General features: G+C 40.3%; 1 protein-coding gene across 4 annotated transcripts in view; it reads left to right on the forward strand.

Annotated features, from left to right (window-relative positions):
- tenm1 (teneurin transmembrane protein 1) overlaps nt 1-27,535 on the forward strand; it is a 2,340,669-nt gene that overhangs the window by 2,073,907 nt on the left and 239,227 nt on the right. For all 4 annotated transcript variants that reach the window (XM_063060938.1, XM_063060937.1, XM_063060940.1 and 1 more), the window contains one exon: nt 10,403-10,603. In XM_063060938.1, coding sequence (XP_062917008.1) covers nt 10,403-10,603 — 201 coding nt within the window. The remainder of the gene's footprint in view (nt 1-10,402; nt 10,604-27,535) is intronic.

Raw genomic sequence — 27,535 nt, forward strand, 5'->3', positions numbered from 1 at the left:
ATCTCTGTGGTGGGACAGATAAATTACCCAATCTGGTAGAGGTTCCTGGAAGTGTTGGAGCAGATGGAGATTCTTGAGCAGGTGTGTCCATCTCAGGTAAGTGGTCCTCGTCATAAGGATTAGGCCGCTCTATTTATTTCTCTACCTCTTGTGGACTTTGAAGGTGCACAAGCACATGCCTGTTCTGCCTAATTTCTCATTGTGATGTTCTGATCACAAACAATCATGTTACATGCTACTGGATTTTTGTTCCTTTGGTAAACTGGTCTGAAACCCAGACAGCTTCACCACTCCTGAGTGGCACAAAGATTTTGCCCTGTGTCTGAGATCATGCATGCTTGCTAGCAAAGGCTTTGAAATCTGAGCAGCTGAACGATGGACCATTGTCTGATACAAGTGTCTTTGGTATTCCATGGCAAGTGAATACAGCTGTCAGGCGCTGTATAACTGCTGCTAAGAATGTAGAGGACAGCTTGGACACCACAACATTCTATTAGTAGTAAGCCACAGTGAGAAGATGTTTGTCTCTTTTCAGTTCGAAAATGTACGTGCCTGCAAGTTGCTGTAGAAGGTCTTGGAATTCTGTGGGAATAAAAGGTTCAGCATGATCTCTGTGCAGTTTTCTGCATGTTTCACATTACTTTACATAATCTTCCTGCTGTGTGCTCAGACCAGGCCACCACACGTATTGCCTTGTTCTTAGGCGACGTTTTTCGATACCTTGATGTCCTTGGTGGATATGACTGATTATCTTGGCATGCATCGAGACAGGAATGACAAGTCTTGAGCTTTTTAGCAGCAGACCATCAAGAATTGTGTGTGTGTGTCTTTCAAGCCAATAAGGTAATAAGACCATAAGGTATAGGTGCAGAATTAGGTCATTTGGCACATCGAGTCTGCTTTACCATTTTATCATGGCTGATCTACTTTCCCTCTCAGTCCCAACCTCCTGCCTTTTCCCTATATCCGTTCCTGCCATGACTAATCAAGAAGCTATCAACCTCTCAATAACTTGGCCTCCACAGCCGTCTGTAGCAACAAATTCTGCAGATTCATCAGTCTCTTAACAAAGAAATTCTACATCTCTGTTCTAAAAGGACAATGCTCTATTATAAGGCTGTGTGCTCTGGTTAAACTCCCACACATAGGAAACATCCTCTCCACATCCACTCTATCTAGACCTTGCACTATTCGATAGGTTTCAATGAGGTCATCCCCTTATTCTTCTGAATTCCAGCGAGTACAGGCCCAGAGCCATCAAACGCTCTTTGTATCACAAGCCTTTCCATCCTGGAATCATTTTTCTAGACCTTCTTTCAACCTGCTCCAATGTCAGCACATCCTTTCTTAGATAAGAGGCCTAAAAGTGCCCACAATACTCTGAATGGGTCCTCACAAGTGCTTTATAAAGCCTCAAAGTTACATTTTTGTGTTTATATGCTAGTCCTCTCGAAATGAGTGCTAACATTGCATTTGGATCTCCTTTTGGAACACCTGACCAACCATGCTCACAGTATTGCATAACCTTGCTGCAGGCTTGGTCCTTTTTCAACTCAGCGCGAATTTCATCCAGTTTGCTCTATGATACAGGAAAGCTTTCACGTACCTGAGCTTAGTAGATGTAGGTACAGTATCTTTCAGGAGGGTGGGGTGAGCTTCTGTCCACTCACTTTTACATGGCATACTCAACTAAGTGGCTGGTTTAATACAAGATTTGCCAATGTCATAACAGCATTGTACAACCCTCATTTTGAATTTTTTCAGATGTGGTGGTAAGCTGTCCAAGGGCTTTGAGCTGAGCAGGCTGACAAGTGGTTTGTGGTGTGTTTCAAGAAGGAATCCAGTGCCTATCAAGTTGCAGCTGAAGTGTTCACAAGGCCATAAGAGAGCCAGCGTGTCCTTTTTGATTTGGGCATGATGTGGTTCAGTAAGAGTCAGTGCTCTTGATGCACATGCGCTGGTTTCCATACACCATTGTAGTATTGCATGAGCACTCCCTATAGGCCAAAGGAAGAGACATCTGCTGAGACTTTGGTTGCTTTGTTTGGATCAGAGAAAGCCAATGTTGGTGGAGAGATAACGTTTGCTTTAAGTGATGGGAATGACTTTTCCTGTGGTGCATACCAGGTCCAAACATTTCTCTGGGAGAGAACATCATGTAGTGGCTTTGTTTTATCTGCCAAACCTGTAATGAACTTTCCCAGCTGGTCTGCCCTGCCAATGGAACTGCAGATCTCTGATAGATTCGTAGTTTGTTCCATCTTCCAAACTGCTGTCAGTTTTTCTGAATATGGTTGAGTTCCCTCTGAGAACAGCTGGTGGCCAAAGGTCTTCACCTCCAAATTTTCAAATTCACAATTCTTTTTGTTCAGGGTGATTCCCGCCTGCTTCAGTTTCTCCAAGGTGACTGCCACTCTTTTATCATGTTTCTCACTTGAGCCTCTGAAGATGACTATATCATCCATATGGCAGGCTACTCCTTCAGTCCCTCCAAAATTTGCTTCATACTCATCTGAAAGAGTTCAGGGGCTGATAAGATACCAAAAAAGCATCCATATGGTGTGATAAAGGCTGTGAGCTTCTGTGACTCAGGAGCTAAATGGATCTGCCAGAACCTTCAATTTGCATCTAATTTGGTGAAGAACTTTGTTTCACCCAGCATACCCAATGTGTGCTCAACAGAGAGCAGAATAATCTTCTCACACCTCACTGAATTATTCAGCTTTGTTAGATCAACACAGATCCTCACTGTGCCATCTGGCTTGGAAACAGAAAAGTGCCCTCACACCAGTCAGAAGGTCCATTCACTGTAGTTATGATGTCAAGCGACTCCATTCTCTCAAGTTCAGCTTTGACTTTGTTCATCAATGGGACTGGTATACACCCCACTGTGGTCAGTGAGTAGGGTGTCACTCCTGGCCTCAGCTGGATAAGGTACTCTTCCTTCAGCACCCCCAGGCCTGTGAACAACTCCGGGTACTTCTCCTGCCATTGAACATTGTTCAGTGAATCCACCCTTGTAATGAGAATCAGCTTCTTGATGATATACCATTCCAGTAGTGGTGAGAAGAGATTCTGAACAACATAGACATCCTCTTTTACCTGTTTTTCAGTTTTATGGATGTTAGTAGTCAATATTCCTTTCATACTGAGCTTATATTTCTCTAGCTCCACAAGCACTTTCTTTGTTGGGTTTAATTTAATGCCTGTTTTCTTCACCAGTTTTGTGAACAGACACTCAGGGATGGCTGTGACATGTGCCCCAGTGCCGATTTTAAATGTTACTGCCTCATTGAACCATAGTACACCAGCCTTGTCTATTGGAATCTAAAGCCCCAAGGAAAGTTCTCTCTTCATCTGAATTATGGTCTTCTTTGACCTCCTGAAGAATTGTATGAGTGACTCTGGCATTTATAATTGCCAACTCTATTGTACTGGTGGGATTTCACTTCTTTTGCTGGACAGAGCCCTTTGATGTGGAATGGAGACTTGCCACATCTCCCGTAGTTGGACATTTTACCTGCGCTTTGTTTCGCTTGTCTGTTTTGTTTGAGCTGAACTCTACTGTCACCTCCTTCTGTAGTCTTTCTGACTGCACCTTGTTTGTACTCTTTGTGTACAGCTTCTAGCTTTAACTCAGCATCATTTTCATGCCTTTTGCTGCTGAGCATTCTCACTCTGCCTGATCATAGTAATAGCTTTCTCTAGTGTGAGATTTGACTGCAACACAAGTCTTGCTGACAATTTAGTGTCTAGTAGCCTAACAATAATCCTGTCTCTAATGAGCTTATCTCTCAGATTTCCATACACACAGTAATCTGACATGGTGATACAATGCGGTGATGAAGTCATTTACACTTTCATCTGGCTCCTGTTTTCTGGAGTTGAACTTTTCCCTCTAATACATCATATTTCACTTCCCTGTGAAATACTCTTTGAATTTGTCCTGCACAGTTTTGTACTCCTTTTTCTAAGCATGTTAGTCCTAATCCACCCATGATGTTGTCTGTTTAGTCGCGCATGTAGTATATCAGTGTGCTTACTTGATGCTCTTCTGAAGCTTGAGTGAGATTGCTTACAACCCTAATTCTCTCAAAGCATCTGAGCCATCTCTCAAAGTCCCCTGATTTAGAGAAATCAAATGTCTCAGGGGAGGGGAGTGTGCTTTATTAGGTAAGTAGGTATAGGTACTGCAGGTATTTGAACCATTTTTCCATTTTTTTTTGTCTATTTAATATTTTATTTATTTCAACTACATGAGAGCTTGACTGACTTCTTTGCCTTCTCTGCTGTGTCTATATCTCTGTGCACTTCCTCAGGCCAGTGGCTCGCAGATTATTACAGTTCATCCACTTTTGGCTGTAGCTTCAAGACATTGCCGAGCAACGCTGGCTAGTTCTGAGTTCAGGTAGTGCACACGATTAGCAACTAGCACAGGATGTTTAGGTTGATAAGTCTCCGGATATTTTTCATAAATATATACGAATTGCTTGATTGGGATCTTACTTAATCTGAAGCACCAATTCATTGATTATCAACTACTTCTGACATGATATTGTGTTTGATATTGAGGGATAGTGCAGAGCACCAGGAGCCAGCATGCAGGATATTCAACTGAACTTTATTGATAACTATGCTTGAACAGTGTGTGAACTCCTCCCATGTGAGAGAGGCTAACTGAGTAGCATAGGAATACCATACTAACTACCACCACAGAAGTCAGCAATATTTAAATCTTGAACCATGGAAGCATGCTTCCTCCTGCTGGAGATACATTCCTATGCAAATGAAAAATTCGCACTATGGTTACTTGTTCATTTTCTAGTTGGAAAGGTTTTAGTGAGATGCTAATCTCCCAGTATGATCTATAATTGGTCCACTTTGTTCTTCATTACCTCCTTCTTACAATCTATATCATCAGTTTGTTGATTAATCCTCCTGTGCATCTCATCTTGTTCTCTTAAACAAACAATGTTTAACCTTCAGCCAAAATGGGCTGAATGCTGGAAATAAAACCTTACACATGAATGCTACAGAAGAGAAGTTGCTGAGTTTCTATTTACACGGTTTCAATTTCACCACCACACCCATCCCCTCCCCTCCAACCCCCCATTACTTAAGTTTGTTACCCTACCTGTTTCTGTCTGCTCACCCACACTGCTATCCACTTGATTTTCATCTCCCTTGGCAAAATTATCGTATTCCCTTCTTTACCTAGTTCCACTTGCCCATCATTTCTTTCTATCTACTTCCACTTATCACCTTCCATTCTCTTTATCTACCATCCCTCTCACCCCTTTATACTAGCTATTTTCCTTGATGCAGGGCCTCGATCCAAAATGTCAACCAGCTCTTTGATGTTTGACCTACTCAGATCCACCAATAGTTTGCTCTTTACTCACAATTCCAGCATCTGCAGTCCCTATATCTCCAAATATCATTGTATTATCTACAGCAGAAGATGACTCTGATATTGTTCTATGTGATTTTTCTGCCTTAATTCTACATTTAATCCTTTTAATTAATATGTAATGCTCGTACGAATGCTTACTGTAGAAAATTAAGTAAGAACAAGTAAACCTCAGCAACTCCAGAGATTCTGCCAAGATCAGACATCTGCTTCACACTTTGTCCATGCTTCCTTTCACTGAAGTCATACACATTTCCTTCAGAGACTGCTTTTGTTAATTTTCTTACTCAGCTAACAGTGCCATTTATGCTTCATCCTACTAAAGTGATACTTAGTAGAAACTCTACCTCTCCCAGACTGCAGAACTCTACAGAACCTTGCTATACAATTATGTTTATTCTGCACCAAATGTGTTATACCTGCACCTTCATCTATCATTTTATAACCCGTAGCTAAGCTCACTGATAGCTCACTGAGTTTATCCAATGTGAGTTGTACTTTCTAGAGGACAAGTAGGTTCTATGTTCTTTTCCAGATTTCTGAAGACTTAGCTTGGATGGTAATAGGATCAGTGGCATTAGATTAGTCTCCATCAGAATAAATGGACGCAAAAAATATGGTTCGCTTGGACCCTCAAGCCCACCATGCTTTTCAATATGATCATGGCTGATCTGCCCCAGACCTTAACTCCCTTCTGCACCGTTTTCCCATAGTCTTCAATACCCCTCCCAATACCTCTTTTCAAATACCTGCAGCCTCCACACCCAAAATCCCAAAGATTCACTCACTCTCTGCAAGAAGAAATTCTCATGTCTCTCAGTGACTGTCCCCTTACCTTGTAACTGTCCCACCATTCAAGACTCCCAGAAGTGGAAACATTTCAACAGGTATCCTGTCCTGCCCCTTTTGGATCGTCCACATTTTAATAAGACTGTCCTCATTCTTCTAAAGTTTAGGAATACAGTTGCACCTTTGTACATCGTCTGTGATTGGACTGTCTTCTCACTCCAGAAATTAGCCAGTGTGTTTCTTATGGACTGCTCCCAAAAGTAAACTATTGTTCAACAGCTCCCTCTCTGTCTTTTCCTCCTCCCTCTTGATTTAACTGGCCCTCATCTACATGCCTCTTTCCCCTCCTTTTGTCACTCATACATACCTCTCACTGGTCCTCTTTCCCCACTGCTCCCTAAGGTCCCCTTCCCCACCTTCCTCCATTTCTTCCATGCTCCACCCTTCTCTCCGATTAGACTATATCTTTTTCAGCCCTTTGTCACTTCCCTTACCTCCTCCCAGTCTCTGGTACTATTCTCACTCTCCCCTTCCCCAGCTTCTGAGAATTGCAGGGATTACAGAAATTATTTGTCAGCCTCTTTATTGACCAGATTAAATGTTCTGCTTATATGATTTTAAATGAAGATCTCACTGCACCAGACCTTAATTTGCTGAGGCTTTTAGAACCAGATAAAAATTCAGCAGCAGAAAAATAGTTACAGAGAGGTTTTTATAATCCTAACTTTTAAATTTCAATTTTAATATTACAGGCATTCTGTCACTTTGTCACACACAAGAAAAATGAATATCTCACAGACTCCCTCAAGGGAAGTCAAAAGTTTTCTGGTAATTGTTAGTGAATCATGACCTAATTGATTTTGGTTGCATAAGGTTTCCATTCTCTATTATAACGGACTGTTCTTCTTCCCAATCCCAGCAGGATAATTAACAGCAGTATTTTGCTCATAGGCCTGTTTCCACAAAGGATTTGCTGAGGCATTAAGAAGTAGCCTTAAGCAGTTCCCTTGCAATTTAACTGAAGATTTTTAGATTTCTTTTTTGCTATCATTTTATCAATAATCTAACTGCTCTTCAGCAAAAATGGAATGAAGTCACATATTAAAGAATTATCAAAAATATTTTTGAGTCACAACATCGCATTGGATTGTTCGAGGGGTGTTAGACATTACCCTTTCACAAAGAGGAAGCTAACTTAGACCTGACTGCTAGGAAGGAATTCTCTTCTCTTTGATAACCACGGTATTCAGTGAGTTCACGACACAAAGTTGTGGTTAGTTTAGTGTTAAGTAACACAATGTAACTTCTACTCTGAGAAACCCTCAAATCAAGTCTCACTTTGATCTTTCATGTCAGTTTAAAAATATTTTGCTGAAAATAGAATTGTAACAAAAAACAGACATGCACCTAACAGAGATCTAACTGACTTCCACTTGTATTTCTGCCAATTATTCCATCTGTAGCCCTTCTAGAAGGTTTTTCAAATCATTTTAAATTTCCTCCAGGACTCACATGTGCACAAACTAATAAATGGATCGGAATGAATTACCTTAAATCACTTTAGTCATATATTCTGTGTTTCTGATAATTCTGTTAATATGCTCCAAAACAAAATATTTTAGATGCTGGAAACTGAACATGAAACCAGCTAATAAAGACTCATAAAGCCAATTGTATCTATGCTGACCATTAAACACCCACTTACGTCAATCTTTCTTTATTCTCCCTTATTCCCATCAATTATATCTCTCACCTGCATACCAGGTACAACTTCGAATGGCCAACTTGCATTTCTTTGGGAAGCAGCTGGAGCACCCGAAGGAAATCCATGCAGTTGCGCAAAGAACAGGCAAACTCCAAACAGACAACATCAGAGCTCAAGATTGAACCTGGGTGTCTACTTACCATGCTGATATATTGTCCTGAAGAATGCTTAAGAACATCTATTTCTAGAAATGAATAGAATTGAAGCTTCAACTATGACTTCCACCTTGGAAATAATTGCAATTTGTTTGTCCCCAAATTAGAAAGGCTGCCCTGAAAATATATATTGCTGTCATTATTCTGATCATTATTGTAGCTCAACTTATTCCATATGCAGTTATTTAAAAATAAATAGGGCAAAAGGTGATATTTTTATTTATGAATTTGACTTTGTTTTTATGGATGGATGGATTGTTTTTTGGCAATTTTTGGGTATCCAGCTCTATCTCTCCACTACATCTCCCAAGTGAATATCATCTGTCAACGTCAATTCTTGATGAGCCATGATTTTGATCTGTTAAGTATTGAATAACTTTGATGGCTTAAACCTTATCAAAAACTTGTCACTGATTCCATCCCCTCCTGCGTCATCATTTCAGGTTAAAGCAATGCAACCCTATTCTTTCCCACGCTGGTTTTCCAGCTCAGCAGCCTTTGAAACAACTACTTATTTATTTATTTAGTGATACAGCGTGGATTAGGTCCTTCTGGTATCTTAGGCCACACTGCTCCAGCAACACCAGAACTCCGATTAACTCTAATCTGATCACAGGACAAGTTGCAATGACCAATTAACCTACCTGGTATGTTTTAGACTGTGGATGGAAAGCTGGTCACTCAGGGAAAACCTATGCATTCCACAGGAAGAACATATAGGCACTCCTTGTTACAAAGGGTGGCTGGAGGAAGCGGACCCAAATGCAGCACACAGGCACAGAGACTTGGCACGGAGACGGACTAGGACTTGACTTGGTCTCTGAGCCAGGACTTATATTTGACTTGGACGCAGAGCCTGGACTTGGACTTGACTGGAACACAGAGAATGGACTTGGACTGGGACACGAAGAGACAGAATTCCCAACTCGGAGTAGCGGCAAATGACCGGACCTACTCAGCTGGAAATGAGATGACTAAACCAAACAATAACAGACAATATGTATCTTGACACAGAGAAGCTCATGAAGCGGCAAACAGCCGGCAATCACTTGACTGGACATGAAGCCTTGACTTGGACTGGGACTCGGAGCCTTCAAAACAAAGCAACAACAGACCACTAGCATCCCAGCTCGGAACAGCGGCAAAACGGCCGGCAACACTCAGCTGAACACGAGACGACAAAAACAAACAATGACAGTCCACTCGCATCCCGGCTCGGAGCAGCCGCAAAACAGAGCCGGCAACACTCAGCTGGACACGAGACGACAAGAACAAACAACGACAGACCACTCGCATCCCGGCTCAGAGCAGCGGCAAAATGGCCGGCAACAGTCAGCTGGACACGAAATGACGAAAACAAACAACGACAGGCAATATGAATCTTGACATGGAGAAGCTCATGAAGACGGTCCCTTATTCTTGGTGGCTTGGAACATTCATCGCTGCCCTGGCTATGGTAACAGACCAGTCCCGAGTAGCGGTAAGCCAGGGATTTATCCTGCCGGTTCAGATGAAGATCAGGTGCCCTAATCAAGTAGTCCGGTGAAACACGGGAAAAAGGAAATTAACTGAAATGAGTAGTTAACGGACCGGACCATGACACTCCTTCCAGAATAGCACTGGAATTCATCTCTGAACTCCGGAATGCCCCAACTGTAACATCATCATGCCAACTGCTTCGCTAACTTGGCGCTCTTCCTGTCATTCTATGCAACGTTTGGTGGCTCTGCTTTTGCCTTAACCCATCTCTTGTCCCTACTTCTCGAGACTTAACATAGTCATATCTGACCTCCGTCCTTCACCATGAACTTCAGTTTAACTCAATCTTTTCTACCTTCACTTTATAGTGCGGTACTGCACCAATTACACTCACTTATGGTCCCTGTTCACTTATGTTAGCTTACTACCTTTCTTTTGAAATCACTTGACACCTTTGTCCCACCCTATCTTTTCTCCACCTCCTATACCCCAATAAGAATTGTGTGCTACACAATCTCAGACCTGTTCCTCCATTCTTGGCAGCACTGCCTTCAAACTCTTAGGCTCCCAGGTTTCCCATTCTCCCCTCAAGTATTTCTTCCTCTAATCTTTTGTTGCTCTTTAAAACGATCTGCATAATGGTCTTTGAAACTATCTGTAGATTCTTTAAAGTGGTATCAATACCATAATTAATGATTTTGTTCTGATTCTGCATCAGTTTCTACATATTAGAGAAGTGTTTTTATAGCAAGTCCTTGTTGATTATTTTGTCTCAACCTGTTGTTCTATCATTTTATTCTCTAGAAGACTGTTTGGATCCAACATGTTCAGGACATGGTGTGTGTGTGCAGAGTAAATGCCACTGTGCTGCTGGCTGGGGAGGACTCAAGTGTGAAACTCCAGCACCCGTTTGTCATGAGCAATGTTCAGGCCATGGGACCTTCTTGCCAGAGACAAATACCTGCAACTGTGACCTCAACTGGACTGGGTCTGACTGCTCAACAGGTACATTCATGCACATTTTGTTCATAAATTCCATATGGAGCCTTAACTTTCTCAACAGGTATTGGTAACACAATGGCCCTAAATTTAGCTACTTAGATTCATAAAGTCATAGAACACTACAGCATAGAAACAGGCCCTCTATTTAATTTGCTGAGTCCAATCAACGTGGACCTGGACCATAGCCCTCCATACCTCTCCTATCTAAGAACCTATCCAAATTTCTCTTAAATGTTGAAATCAAATCCACATCCACCACTTGCACTGGCAGATTATACCATACTCTCATCATCCTCTTGTTCCCCCTCATGTTCCCATTAAACACTTCACCATTCAGCCTTAACCTTGACTTCAAATTGTAGACTCACCCAACCTCAGTGTAAAAAGCCTGCTTGCTTTTACCATATCTATAACCCTCATTATTTTATATACCTCTGTCAAATCTCCCCTCAATCTTCTATGTTCTAAGGAATAAAGTCCTAACCTATTCAATCTTTCACTATAACTCAGGTCCACGAGTCCTGCCAACATCCTTGTAAATTTTTTCTGAACTCTTTTAAACTTATTTACATGTTTCCTGCAGGTAGTTCCCAAAACTGCACACAATTATCCAAATTAGGCCTCACCAATGTCTCTACAATTCCAACATAACATACCAATTTCTGTACTCAATACGTTGATTTATCAAGGCCAATGTGCCAAAAAAACTCTTATAACCTTATCAACCTGTGACACCACTTTCAAGGAATTATGGATCTGTATTCCCACATCCCTCTGTTCTGCACACCTCAGTGCTAGTTCTCTCTGTGTAAGACCCACCCTGGTTGGTCGTCCCAAAATGCAACATCTGCCACTAAATTACTACACTACACTAAATTCTATCTGCCATTTTTCAGCCCATTTCTCCAGCTGGTCTAAATCCCGCTGCAGGCTTTGATAGTCTTGCTCGTTGTCCTCTACACCCCCAATCTTGGTGAGATCCACAAATTTGCTGATTCAGTTTACCACATCCAGATCATTGATATAGATGAAAAACAGTAAAGGAAAGGACCCAACTCTGATCTCTGATCACCTCTCTGACTTCTTCTGTGAAGCCAATGTCTAACCTGAATTTACTACCTCATCTTGAATGCCAAGTTACTGAAACTTCTTGACCAACTTCCCATGTGGGACCTTGTCAAAAGCCTTGCTGAAGTCTATGTAGACACCATCCATTGCCTTGCTTTCATCAACTTTCCTAGTAACTTCCTCTAACAACTCTATAAATTGGTTAGATACAACCTACATGGACAAAGCCATGTTGACTATCCCTAATCAGTCTCTGTCTATCCAACAACTTATATATCCACTCCCTTCCAATACTTTCCAATAACTCTCCCGCTACTGACGTCAGTCTCACCTGGCTTCCTGGCTTATTCTTAGAGCCCTTCTTAAACAACAGAACAATATTACCTATCCTACAATTCTCTGGCACCTTACCAATGAAATTCAATCATACTGTGATTACTCCTTCCAAGAGGATCGCTAACTACAAGATTGCTAATTTTACCTGTCTCATTGCAAAAGACCGGATCCAAGATAGCACATTCCCTTGTATGTTCAGTAACATGCTGTTCAAGAAAGCTATCATATATACATTCCATGAAGTCCTCCTCAAGACTGCCACGAACAACTTGATTCACCCAATCTAAGTGCAAGTTAAAATCTCCCACAATAACTGCTATTCCATTCTTACATGCCTCAGATATTTGTCGATTTATTGCCTGTGCCACTGTAATGTTATTATTCGGTGGTCTATAGACAACTCCCACCAGTGATTTTTTCCCCTTACTATTCCTAATCTCTACAGAGATGGATTCAACATTCTTCTCCTTAGATCTTATATAATTTCTCATTATCGCCCTGATTTCATCCTTAATTAAGAGCACTACCCCACCTCCCTTACATTCGTGTCTATCCTTCTGTATTACCTGATATCCTTGGATATTTAATTCCTAATCCTCTCCACCTTGCAGCCACATTTCTGTAATGGCCACCAATCATGCCCCTTGTTTGTGCCACAAGTACACTACCTTGTTTCAAATACTACGGGCATTCAGACAAATTTGCTCCTCTAAATCTCCTGTAACCAAGTCTCATTAATATCTACAATGCTATAACTGCTCATGCTGATCCATGATCTAAGCTCATCCGCCTTTTCTGCAGTACTCTTTGCACTGAAATATACACAGCTCAGAACATTATTCCCACCATGCTCAACCTTTTGATTCTTTTGCTTCTTTTGCGTATGAGGATGTGGACTCCATGTGGAATTGAAGCGTACATTTATTGATGAATGTAAACTCTACAAAATAGGAGGTAAACAGCTTCCTACTTAAAGACTCTCTGAAAAGTATTTCTCCTTGATGAATATTTAACTCCTTATTTCAGTCAGATCCTGCCTATGGTCTGCTCTGTAAAATGACAGTGTGATTGATTAAGTTAGTTCTGATGAAGTGGTTCTCTGAACATTAATATTAACGTATTGTCTTGCTCTGCATTTCCAAAATTCTTTTAATTTATTCATTTTCTATGTGAAATATCATTGGCCCCCCCACCCCGCTTTCCATAATTATCTTAAAGTGATAGAATTTACTCATTGTTCAATCAATCATATCTTAGGTTATTGTAAAATTTCTCTTTGTGCTTTTATCAACTATGCAAAAGTCAGCTAGTTTCACAATTCTACATGGTATAGAAACATAGACATAGAAACATATCTATTACTCTGTTTAGATATGTATTGTGCAAAATCTGGTGATCATTAAAAGTTAGGAAATGAAGAGTATGGAGAGGAATTAAATGGAAATTTTCCATTCAAGATAACCCAAGTTGCCATGGAGATCAACAAAACAAGTAACAATAGGTTCAAGACCTCTTTCCAGACAGAAATAAACTAAAAAAAATGGACAGTAAGAACGCACTTAAAGGAAAGGAAAGAGTTCAGCCTTGCAGCTTCCTATTTTTTAATATTCATATTGTAGACTTCTCATATGCAGACTGACAGATTAAATAGAAATGTTGAATTCAGGCATGAAGCTAAGCACATGATAAGGCACCAACAGATGTCACTTTTGCACATTGGTAGATTATTCCATGATGTTTTCTTTGCAGTGGCATCAACTCTGCTCATTTATCAAGTTTATTTCATGATTAAAGATACTTGAAGTTATGCTGTAACCTTGGTTTAAAAATAGTAACCTGAAAAGCACAGGGATTTGTCAAGGAAGAGGGAACTGAGGAAATTAGATTGAATCTGACAGTTATATTGAAAAAGCTTGAAGCTGCTGATTACACACTTGATAATTTATCAGTGTGTGAAAAGATCTCTCTGCAAGGACATGGTCCAAAACTGTCTCTCAATTATAGGTTATGGATTCATAGGCTAGGCTGTATACAAGTCTGGACTTCGAAGTTTGGCTTTTCAGTTTAAAATAATCAAAATAAGTTTGGGCACATTTATTCCAGCTCCTCCATTGATCAAAAGCCCACAATCCAACAGTGGTTGAAATTAATTGGAAGCTTTACAGCTGCTGAGGCAGCTTTTGTGAAAACGGTGGAGGTTATGGGATGATTTCATGGTGTTGATAGAGACGGAAAGTGATTGTTTTCAGTGACTGTATGATCCAAAATTAAACCAGCTGGATACAGGATGAAGAATCAAGAGAAGGAAGAATCTTTGAGCAATAAGGTTGTAAGGCTGAGACATGCAATTCTGGAGTTGACGACTGAAGCAGATTAATATCATTCTGTGTGAATGTAAGTGAGAAAAGAGAAGAAAAGAATATTAGTATTAGTGTTCCTCTCACAAGAGAAAATCTGCTGATGCTGAAAATCAAAGTAATACACACAAAATACTAGAGGAACTCAGCAGGCCAGGCAACATCTATAGAAAACAGTAAACAGTCAACATTTTGGGCCAGGACCCTTCAACAGGACTAGTGTTCCTGTGGTGGACATGTATAGTAAGTGATTAGTTATGCTGAACATTTACTGAAATCTTTCAAATATAAAATGCAAAATGGCTCATCTGTAAACTCAATGCTGAACTATCACTAATGCTAAATATAGTATATCTAACTCTCAATTAAAAATAGTATTTTCAAAGGTTACCAATGCCTTAAATTGCTTAAAATACTTGGAGAATTTTTATCAGTGATCAGTAATAAGAGTATTGGAAAATTTACACCTCAGGAATTATTATGTGCAAGGATCAAAAAACACAATTTAAATTCCTGTATTTTATCGGAGCAAATGTTAATCTGTTTGAAGTCTGCATTGAAATGTTACGTGGAGGATTATTATCAGTAAATAACCTGATTTTCTCTAACAACAAGTACTGTAATAACTGAACTTTTATTCTTAGCATCCTTCAAATATAGGTCAAAACCAGCCAGATTTATTCAGCTGACACCTAACTGCAATAATTACCTTGATTAGAGTTCTGGTTGCTCATTCCTTTATTAACACTGAAATTCTCATAAATGTGGACAGTGGAGAATGACTGTAATCACCGTGTGTTGGATTACAACCAGTAGCACCAGACCACAATCAGTGGTAAATATTTGGTAATATGACCCCAAGTAGGATGAATCAAGCATGGTGTAATACAATAACCTTAATAGAATCAACACGCTTCGAACAAGGAGACTTAATAAATTAATGAACTTCCAGTACTATAGTACTTGCAGTAAGGTTCTTTGTTTTAAAAGTCAATGATAGTTGGAGTTATAAAATAGTATTCTGACTAACAGTATTTATGGAAGGTGCATGAAGTAAGATCATCCTATATTAGGCTCAGAGAAAAGAGCCATGGGTTTCCCTTTGTAATATGGCATTGAAATGAATCATAAATGAAGCGTCATTCCTTATGCAGTAACGAGTAGTAAGGTACAAGATGAAATGAAGTAACCAGCAGCAACGGTAGCCTGGAATGATCTTGAAACTGAGAAGCTGAGAGCATCTCTGATCCTGATCCACAGAATCAAACCACATTTGTGAGAATGGACGTGATGATGAAGAAGAATGAAAATAGCAATGAGAAATGCTGGAGAGAAATGATTAAGCTGTTTTTGGTTCCTGTAAGTAGATAGATCCCCAACACCTGACAAGGCGTTCTCTTGGACCCTATGGAAAGCAAATACAGAAACTGCCAGGCCCCTAGCAGAGGTATTTAAAACATCCTTAGCGACACAAGAGGTACCAGAGGATTGGAGGATAGCCAAGGTTGTTCCACTGTTCAAAAAAGGCTCTAAACAGAAAACAGGAAATTATAGGCCGGTAAGTCTGACATCTGTTGATGGAAAGTTATTGGAAGGTATTCTAAGCAACTGGATATATAAGTATTTGGATAGACATGGACCAATTAAGGATAGTCAGCATGGCATTATGCGTGGTTGGTCATATCTACCCAATCTTAAAGATGTTTTCGAGGAAGTTACCAGAAAAGTGGATGAAGGAAAGGCATTGGATGTTTTCTAAATGGACATTAGTAAGGCATTTGACAAGGTCCCACATGGGATGTTGATTAAGAAGGTTCAGTTGCTTGGCGTTCAGGATGAGGTAGTAAATTGGATTAGACATTGGCTTTGTGGGAGAAGCCAGAGAGTGGTAGTAGAGGGTTGCCTCTCTAACTGGAGGCCTATTACTAGTGTTGTGCTACAGGGATCAGTGCTGGCTCCTTTGTTGTTTGTCAACTATATCAATGATCTGGATGATAATTTGGTTAACTGGATCAGAAAATTTGTGGATGACTCCAAGATTGGAGGTATAGTGGACAGTGAGGATGACTATCATGGATTGCAGAGGGACCTATATCAGCTGGAAAAATGGGTTGAAAGATTGAATTTAATGGAGACAAATGCAAGGTTTTGCACTTTGGTGGGACCAACCAGAGAAGTCTTACACAGTGAACAGTGGGCCACCAAGGACTGTGATAGAACAAAAGGATCTGGGAATACAGGTCTGTAATTAGTTGAAAATGGAATTATGGGATGATAGGGTTGTAAAGAAAGCTTTTGGCACATTGGCCTTCATAAATCAATGTACTGTATTGAGTACAGAAGATGGGATGTTATGTTGAAGTTGCATAAGGCATTAGTGAGGCCTAATTTAGAAAGATGTTACCATGTCTGAAGGACCTGAGTTATTAGAGAAGATTGAGTACATTAGGACTGTATTCTCTAGAATGTAGAAGGTTGAGAGGAGATTTGATAGAGGTATACAAAATTATGAAGGATATAAAGAGGATAAATGCAAGCAGGTTTCTTCAACTGAGGTTGGGTGGGACTACAACCAGAGGTCATGGGTTAAGGGTGAAAGGTGAGAAGTTTAAGGGGAACATGAGGGGAAATTTTTTCACTCAAAGGGCTGCAAAAAAGTGTGGAAAGAGCTGCCAGCTCAAGTGGTGCATGTGAGTTTGACTTCAATGTTTAAGAGAAGTTTGGTTAGGAGCATGGATAGTGGAATATGGAGGGCTATGGTCCCGGTGCAGGTCAATAGGAGTAGGTAGTTCAAGTGGTTTTGTCTTCGACTAGATGGGTCGAAGGGCTTGTTTCTGTGCTGTATTTCTCTATAACTCAGTAAAGTCGAAAAGCCTACAGAGGCAAAGTTTGCCTGTTGCTTCATGCCATTTGGGTCCAAAAAAAATGGAGGTGAAAGCAAAACTCCCATCCAAAAATGAGCAGACAGATTTCTAAATGGCTGCCAGAATTGCTTTACACTGGGATCTGATTTTCATATGCACAGCATTGCTTATTTTGGAGAGTTATATGACTGTAACTCATTTTGGGATTTTTATTTTTGGTCTAAGTCTGTGTCTTCGAAATTTAAAAAAGCCATCGATTGCTGTCTAGCTATAAGTTTGCCTTCATGTCACACATGTTCCTGACTTGAAAATAAGCAGATATTATTGTTTCTGCACATTTGCCACTTAACTCCATGCCCAAAAACAATATGCGAGTGTCTTCCAAACAAGGACCATTACGTTTCAAAAGGGGACTTTGCAAGTTTCCATGGCAATGAAGCATGATCAATAGATTCTGGCCTTGCCAAATGCCCCACCCCCCATAGTTATCAGAATAGAAAAAAAAATTAGGTAAACTAATAGCAGCACACAACAAAGTTGCTGGTGAACGCAGCAGGCCAGGCAGCATCTCTAGGAAGAGGTACAGTCGACGTTTCAGGCCGAGACACTTCGGTTAGTCCTGACGAAAGGTCTCAGCCTGAAACGTCCACTGTACCTCTTCCTAGAGATGCTGCCTGGCCTGCTGCGTTTACCAGCAACTTTGATGTGTGTTGCTTGAATTTCCAGCATCTGCAGAATTCCTCGTGTTTAGGTAAACTAGTAGATCATTTCTAACAAATATAATTCCCTCAATATTTAATGTTGCAATTCTTTTGAAAACATATGCATTTAATTCTATTTTTTGTTAAAAAATAGGCATATCTGTTGCTATTCCTTCTATTTGCTAAGGCTTTCTGAATTATTTTCTGTCTTAAAATTAAAGTCAATTTGATACTACTGTGTTAGGTCATGAGGATGCATTGGAAGAAATGGTATAATTGCATATTCCCCATAAGGGAAGAAGCTAAGAGAGATTTCTCATGCAGTGTAAGATGAGATCTCAGACAAGGTTGTCTCTTATTACATCTGACCTCTGAAATATTATAATGTACAAAAATTGTTTTATACCAAACCACAACTCTCCCTTGATTTGCAAATATTGAAGGTAGCTATATTTCAGAATTAAATGAAAAGTGACAATGAAATGGCCATCTGCATTTTATGCTTTCTCAGTGCATTAAACCAAAGGATGAAATTATCATATGGTAATTAACAGTTTTACTGGTAATATAAACGTATAAATGAAACCTGACCAGTTTATCTTCTAAAATTCAAGCAGCTGCAAAGAATTGTTCTTGAGATTATAATGTTCTGCCTATTTTGCTAATTGTATGAATAGTTTTATTACATGTGAAAGGAATAATAAGGAAAAGCACTTGAGGAATTTTTGTCATTTAATATAATGCTTCAATGCCAGACAAGGTTAGACATTGGCCTGATAATAATGGAACCTGGATTTAAATCTATCCGGTCTAATAGCTTTTAAAGTCCCTCCTGATAGTAAAGCTTGAATGTAAAATCAATCTAAATTGCTTTTAGTTTGTCAATAATTGGGTCTAAATAAGCAGTATGCATGCCACCATGTTTAGACTGAGTAATTCAGTTTAAAATTTAAGTTCCAGAGATGTTTGGTTTTACAAGGGAGTGCTGCCTTACTCTGTCTGTCATAGGAAATCTTAAACTAATGTCTAATTCACCTTATCTTATTAATTTCATTGTCAATCCATCTCAGCAGCTTCCTTAAATTATTTGAAAACAGACTGATTATGACTGTCTGGGAATTGCAGGCCTTGTGGAAGCTATTTATCTTGAACAGGGGTTCCCAACCTGGGGCCCATGGACCCCTTGCTTAATAGTATTGATCCATGGCATCAAAAAGGTTGGAATGTCTGGTCTCAAAGATAAGAGAATGAGAAAGAATAGGGAAGAAAGAAGAACTGAGGCTGCTAATATTTTTCAAGTGTTCAGAAACAATAAATCAGCTGAGTAGATGGCTGTCTTTGCTGAATGACCAAATGTATGATCCTGTTCCCTCTCATCCCTGAAACCCAAATCCTTCAATCTCCTAATCCCTAACTCCTCAATGCCCCAATTTTGCTGCTCCCTTATTCTCCAACCTTCCAGTCTCCCAATTTTTAACCCACATTTCCAGGTCTCTGAAGAGTATGAATGCACAACAAGTCCTTGGAGTCCAAGTACATAGTTCCCTGAAAATGGTGATCTAGGTAGACAAAATAGTGTTGAAGGTGTAAGGTATGACTGCTTTCATCAGATAAAACCATTAACAAAAGTAGCTGGGACATTGTTGTGGTACAAATTGTGGATTAAGCTTCTCTTGGAATATTTTGTACATTTTGCGTTGTCATATTGTAGGAAGGATGTGCTTTAATTAGAAAGGATGCAGAAAAGATTGACAAAAGTGTTGCCAGAACTGTTGCTTGAGTTATAGGCTGGGATAATTTTCCTTACAGTGAAAGACACAGAGGGGTGACCTTGCAGAGGTTTATATAATGATGAGGGGCATATTTTGGAAAGATAGTCTTTTTTCTCAGGCTAAGGGAATCTAGAACTTAAGGTGAGAGGAGAGAAAATTAAAGGGGATCTAAGGGTCAGGTTTTTCAACACAGGATTTTAGATAAATGGAACAACCCGTCAGAGGAGTTGGTAGAAGAAAGTAGAGTGTAATTACAGAGTTTAAAAGACATTTGGATAGGAACAGGGATAGGAAAGGTTTAGAGGGATGTGGGATAAATGCAGGCAGATGGGATTAGTGTAGATAGGTAAATTGGTTGTCATGGAGTTTGGGCTGAAAGGTTTCTTTCTGTGCTGTACAACTCTATCTGAGAACTGAAGTTACTTCAAAAGCAGGTTGTATCTATTAGATAAGACGTATCATCTGCAGGAGTGTGCAAGGTATCCACAAAAGATACTTTGCTGTAACTCAGGTTTGTCAGTTTCAAACTGAACACATGGGTAAACACAGCGATGATATCCGTGTGCTTCACATTGACAGAATTTTTATGACTAGCATTAGAGTGACCCAACAGTGTTCTTTTAATACTATTAAATGGTAGCAAAGCAGTTTCTAATCCATAGATTAATAAAGCAGGAAAATCAAATTAGACCTTTATTATAAAACCAGTAACCCGATGTAATGCTTTGCTTATCACACTTCAGGAAAACAGAATGTATACAAAAATATAATTTTAGACTGGAGGAACCCTGGAACAAAAGGTTCAGAGGAGATTTGATAGTTATGTACAAGGTCAAAATAGTTTTAAATAGTTTAATATACAATAAGAGAAACTGTATAAATTAAAGGGAACAAATTTAATGTTATGGCAAAACATATGAGGAATGTGAAAATAATAATTATTTTTATTCAAAGTGATTATGATCTGGAACTCATTGCCTGTGTGAAAACAGAATTAATTAGGGCTTTTAAAAGAAAATTGGAGTGGAACTGCAGTCACATGAAGTACACTTACAGCTACCATCACAACCATGTATTTCTGATGGTCTTATGTTGGCACTAGAGGAACTACAGAGACCAAAAGGGCACAGGAGTCAATAATGGACAAACTTGAATGGTAAATCAAACAGTTCGAAATAGACATCTATCTGCATCATCTAATTCCTGTAGTTCAGATCTTATATTTTCTCACAGCATAAAAAGGGGCTGCTTAGCCCACGTTTTCTCATTATTATTTCCCCAAGTTATTTACTTGTAACCCATGCACCAGTTGCTTGAGGTATACATGAAATTGTCCTTAATGCTTCCTTTGCATAAACTACCGGAAGCTTGGCTGTCCTTGCGAATCAAAGGTATCCGCCAAATGTAGACCCTGTTTGTTGTTTTCAGAGACAATGAATGGAGCACATTAAGTGCAAGTCTTGACCAGCTGGTGTGCACCACCCAAAGCAGCTGATCTTATAGATACCAGTGTTAGCAGATTTAAAGACATAGATGTGAAAGATAGCAGGAAGAACATTATTATTCCTCCCAACTGATGGACATTGATACAAATGATACCCAGATTGGATTCCATTCTGCTTTCAAACTGCCAGCATCACTGAATCCTGTAGTTGAACTATCATAGTTCTTCACAACTTTAAGAGAGGCCATTCAGCCTATTGCATCTGTGCCAAGTCCCTAAGCAATCCTATCATTTTTTCCCTTCATCTGAAGATATCTCCTCCAGAGAAACAACTTTTCAACTCCAAATGAACAAATAAGAAAGAGGCTAACCCTACCATAATTCAGGAATATTTCTGAAATGACGGCAAGACTGTTCCAACCACTTTGAATAATGGCAGCACACAAACACAGCACAACCATCAGAACGCTCTTCTCGACACCTAAAGATCCAACATCCCACATGAAGAGAACAAATGTAATATACCAAATCCAATGTGGAAACTGTCCCAAACACTATGTAGGACAGGCGAGGAAAAAACTATCCACGAGACTACATGAGCATCAGATAGCCGGAAGGAGACACGATCCTTTGTCTTTCATCTCAGTACATGAAGACCAAGAAGGTCACAAGTTTGTCTGGGAAACTATAAAAATGCTGGCAGAAGCACAAATCCAAAAATCAAGGGAATTCTTAGAAGTAACAGACACAAAATGCTGGAGCAACTCAGTAGACCAGGCAGCATCTATGGAAAAGAATACAGTCCACATCTCAGCCTGCAACATTGTACTCTTTTCCATAGATGCTATCTGGCCTGCTGAGTTCCATCAGCATTTTGTGTCTTTTGCTTCTAAGAATTCCCTTGATTTTTGGATTTGTGCTTCTGCCAGCATATTATTCTCCGTAACTTCCGCCACCTCCAACGGGATCCCACCACTAAGCACATCTTTCCCTCCCCTCCTCTCTCTGCATTCCGCAGGGATCGCTCCCTACGCAACTCCCATGTCCATTCGTCCCCCCCATCCCTCCCCACTGATCTCCCTCCTGGCACTTATCCGTGTAAGCGGAACAAGTGCTACACATGCCCTTATACTTCCTCCCTTACCACCATTCAGGGCCCCAAACAATCCTTCCAGGTGAGGCAACACTTCACCTGTGAGTCGACTGGGGTGATATACTGCGTCCGGTGCTCCCAATGTGGCCTTTTACATATTGGCGAGACCCGACGCAGACTGGGAGACCGCTTTGCTGAACATCTACGCTCTGTCCGCCAGAGAAAGCAGGATCTCCCAGTGGCCACACATTTTAATTCCACATCCCATTCCCATTCTGACATGTCTATCCACAGCCTCCTCTACTGTAAAGATGAAGCCACACTCAGGTTGGAGGAACAACACCTTATATTCCGTCTGGGTAGCCTCCAACCTGATGGCATGAACATCGACTTCTCTAACTTCCGCTAAGGCCCCACCTCCCCCTCGTACCCCATCTGTTACTTATTTTTATGCACACATTCTTTCTCTCACTCTCCTTTTTCTCCCTCTGTCCCTCTGAATATACCTCTTGCCCATCCTCTGGGTCCCCCCCCCCTTGTCTTTCTTCCCGGACCTCCTGTCCCATGATCCTCTTGTATCCCCTTTTGCCTATCACCTGTCCAGCTCTTGGCTCTATCCCTCCCCCTCCTGTCTTCTCCTATCATTTTGGATCTCCCCCTCTCCCTCCAACTTTCAAATCCCTTACTCACTCTTCCTTCAGTTAGTCCTGATGAAGGGTCTCGGCCTGAAACGTCGACTGCACCTCTTCCTACAGATGCTGCCTGGCCTGCTGCGTTCACCAGCAACTTAGATGTGTGTTGCATCAATCAGCATATCTCTGAGATGTGGGAAGAAACTGGAACACCTGAAGAAAATCTGTGTGGTCACAGGAGGAGGTACAAACTCCGCACAGACAACTCTGGTGGTTATGATATAGCCTAGGGCTAGATATCAGCAGCAGCAGCACCCACTGGACCACTGTGCTGACTTATTGACAAACCATTCAGGACACCTCAGCAGTTCATCAATTATATAAAAAGTGGCGAACTATCATGAAAATAGGACACATAAAATTGACTCTTTAATGACTTCCATATTGAGATTTTGCCGAAGTGACCGATGTGACAATGGATCCATAATAAAGCTAATGTTTGAGGCATCTGAATAATTGGATTCTCTAACCTGCTGCCAGAAGAGGTGATGGCGTCAGATGCAATCACCATATATAAGAGGTATTTTAAACAGGCACTTTATGAGACAAGGCATTGAAGGATACCAAAGTCAAGGTTGAGTTTATTGTCATATTCAAGTGCATATATACACATGTCCAATGAAAAACTTATTTACAGCAGCCTCACAGGCACATAACATCAGATACATGTTCATAAGAAAACATAAATTATACAAAAAATTTACACTAAAAAAACACAATTTGAATAACAAAAATAAAGTCCATGGTAGTGTAAAGTGGTGAAAGTGTTATTGCACTGAGATGGTGATTCGGGTTATGCAAGTCGTTTGAAGTATTGAATATTTGAGGGAGGTAGCTGTTCTTAGAGGATAGAACATTACAGCATAGTACAGGCTCTTCGCCCCGCAATGTTGTGACAATCTTAAAAACGTACCCTATGATTAATCTAACCTTTTCCCTCCTATATAACCCTCCATTTTTCCTGCATCCATGTGCCTATCTAAGAGCTTTTTTTAAATGCCCCTATCATCCTCTACCACCACCTCTGCCAGGGCATTTCATGCACCCACCACCCTCTGTGTAAAGAACTTATCTGTTCTTGAACCCTGTGGTGTGGGAATTCAAGTTTCTGTATCTTCTGGCCTATGGTAGCAAAATGAAGAAGGTGTGGTCAGGTGGTAGGGATCTTTAATGACAGATGCTACCTTCTTGAGGCAACACCTCAAGTAGGTACTACCAATAGCATAGACATAGTCATAGTCATAGTCATAGTCATACTTTATTGATCCCAGGGGAAACTGGTTTTCGTTACAGTTGCTCCATGAATAATAAATAGTAATAAAACCATAAATAGTTAAATAGTAATATGTAAATTATGCCAGGAAATAAGTCCAGGACCAGCCTATTGGCTCAAGGTGTCTGACCCTCCAAGGGAGGAGTTGTAAAGTTTGATGGCCACAAGCAGGAATGACTTCCTATGAACCTGTGTGCTGCATCTCGGTGGAATGTGTCTCTGGCTGAATGTACTCCTGTGCCCACCCAGTACTTTATGTAGGGGGTGGGAGACAATGACCAAGATGGCATGCAACTTAGACAGCATCCTCTTTTCAGACACCACTGTGAGAGAGTTCAGTTCCATCCCCACAACCTCACTGGCCTTACGAATGAGTTTGTTGATTCTGTTGGTGTCTGCTACCCTCAGCCTGCTGCCCCAGCACACAACAGCAAACATGATCGTACTGGCCACCACAGACTCGTAGAACATCCTCAGCATCGTCCAGCAGATGTTAAAGGACCTCAGTCTCCTCAGGAAATAGAGACGGCTCTGACCCTTCTTGTAGACAGCCTCAGTGTTCTTAGACCAGTCCAGTTTATTGTCAATTCGTATACCCAGGTATTTGTAATCCTCCACCATGTCCACACTGACCCCCTGGATGGAAACAGGGGTCGTCGGTACCCTAGCTCTCCTCAGGTCCACCACCAGCTCCTTAGTCTTTTCACATTAAGCTGCAGATAATTCTGCTCACACCATGTGACAAAGTTTCCTACCGTAGCCCTGTACTCAGCCTCATCAGCATGGACCTAATGTAGGCAAATTGAATGAGTATAGATGGACAAAGTGGTTGGCATGGACGTGACAGGTCAAAGAACCCATTTCTGTGCTCTGTGATATGGCAGGAAAAAGATAGAGGAAGGATTTTACTCTTCATACCTAAGATTCCTTCTCATTTAGGTCTGTGTGAATTTTTATCTTGCACCACCAATCAAGAATCATGTCTAAAGTACAAATACTGGATCCATAAAATCTAAAATTAACCAAAACAGAAAGCTCAGCAGCTCATAGTTTGCTTTAGTATTAGCTTTTGCAAGAGATAAATATGCAACTTCAACCAAATGGGTGTAGAATGAGTAAAATTAAAGCACTTAAATAGTGTTCTATCAGCACTAATTTGGGGAATGAGCAGATAATGGTGATAATCTCTTTCAAGCAGCAGGCGTGCTTGATGTAGTTTCTCTGTCCTTGCCAGTCAGGTCATGATTTTTAATAACACATTAGCACCTAATCTTGCTGCTTTTCTTTTGTCCTGCTGTTATAGCAAATTCAAACATCCATAGTATTCTCAGAGGACATGAGGAGAATGTTACACAAGAAGTAAGAAATCAATGAGAAAGTTAATGGTGCAGGATGCCTCTGAAGTTAGAAATAAATAGAGATAAAATTAATCTGGAAATAGTAATTATATGACCACAGCAGCCTGAAAAAAGTTCAAAGTAAAAATTCTTATCAGAATACATACATGTCAACACATACAACGCTAAGGTTCTTTTTCTCCGGGCATACTAAGCAATTCTATAGAACAGAAACTGTAAACAGGATCAATCGACAGCAAACTGTGGAATGTAGATATAAATAAATAGCAATAAATAACGAGTATGAAACAAGATTTAAAAAAAGTCCTTAAATGAGTGTAGTTATCCACTTTTGTTCAAGAGCCTGATGGTTGAGCGGTACTAACTGTTCTTGAACCTAGTAGTGCAAGTCCTGAGGTACTTGTACCTTCTACCCGATGGCAGCAGGGAGAAAAGGGCATGGCCTGGGGGAGAGGATCTTTGATGATGGGTGCTGCTTTCCTACAACAATGTTTCATGTAGATGTGCCCAATGGTTGGGAAGGTTTTACCCATGCTGTACTGGGCCAAATCCATTACCTTCTGTTGGATTTTCCACTCAAAGTCTTTGGTTTTCCCATACCAGGCTGTGTTGCAGCCAGTCAGCACACTTTCTGCCACAGATGATGCAAAGATGAAATTCCAATGCAAATATGAATCATGATGTGCACTTCCAACACAGTTTTAAACTGTGTCTAGTGTACACAATGGCTAATATATTTGGAAGACTTTTATTCCATATGATACAATTTGGATCAATCAGTTATTGAATGAAGTTATGTCTTGCACTGTACTACTGCTGCAAATAGCAACTTTCATAACCTATGTCAGTGATAATATACCTAATTCGGTGTTATAGGTAATATAAAGGGAATATTAAGCATATTTTAAAAAGTGGTCAGATAAAACTATTTTCAAGTTTAAACAATTTTGCTTATTTTCATCTGATCATTATCTAACTGGAGTGTAGGCAGGTATAAATCATTCAGTCTGAGCACCTGCAGAGACAGGAGACCATACAGAGCTTTTCATCTTAACACAATGTAGTGCTGGTGGTTATCCCCTGCCCACTATGTTTATAACCAGCTGATAGTTGAATTACTGCTGGTTGCCAAAAGTCCCACCTAAGACTATTATGGTAAACCATACATATGTTGTAACTGGGTTAACTGTCTAGACACGCCCCTCTGCTGACTGCCCCTGTGACCCCTGAATAAAGGTGATTTTGCCTTGCCCCTCCCCCTCAGTCCAGGGGCAGACACTCAGCATGGAAGTCGTATTGTACAGCGAATAAAAACCTTTCAGTATTTATCCTACTTCAGTCTTTTGGAGTTATTGAAGGTGCTTCAACTATTTAATAAATGACAAAAAACAGAGGGCTGAGATCTTAAAGTTTAGGTCAATTTCTTGAGGATTGTGGGCCACAATCTTCGTGTACAGCCTCTGAACCTGTTCTTGAAGATGCAGTTATCCATACCTTACACGGTTATTATTTCCACAGTGGGATTCCTCTATTAGGGTCTGACATGGATTTGATGAGCAAAATAGCCCTCTTCTCTATGTAAGAATAAATAATATCTGAAACAGCAACTTCTGTATCATTGCATGTCGATGAGTCCAATCCAAAATAATTATAATGATGCAGATTCACTGTGGTCATAACCAGCTCCTGCCTATATAATGTATTGATCACATATTTTTAATAGTACTTCATTGCTGGTGAAAATCAATGCAGTGCATTCATTAGGAATTGAATTTGGATCAGGAGAGCTAAGTGCATTGGTGCGAAATCTCAGCAGAATTAATTCTCTTTCCATATTGATTGCATCATCTCCATTACATTATTTCTGATTGCCGTACATTTTGAAACCAAGATTTCTGAGAAACTCTCAGACTCAGATTTGAAATGTTGGGGATCTCTTCAGGTTTAGCACTGGCTGCAAACTTAACCTAACTGGGA

The sequence above is a fragment of the Mobula hypostoma genome, chromosome 10 (assembly GCF_963921235.1).
Source record: "Mobula hypostoma chromosome 10, sMobHyp1.1, whole genome shotgun sequence".
In the NCBI taxonomy this organism is placed as follows: Eukaryota; Metazoa; Chordata; class Chondrichthyes; order Myliobatiformes; family Myliobatidae; genus Mobula; species Mobula hypostoma.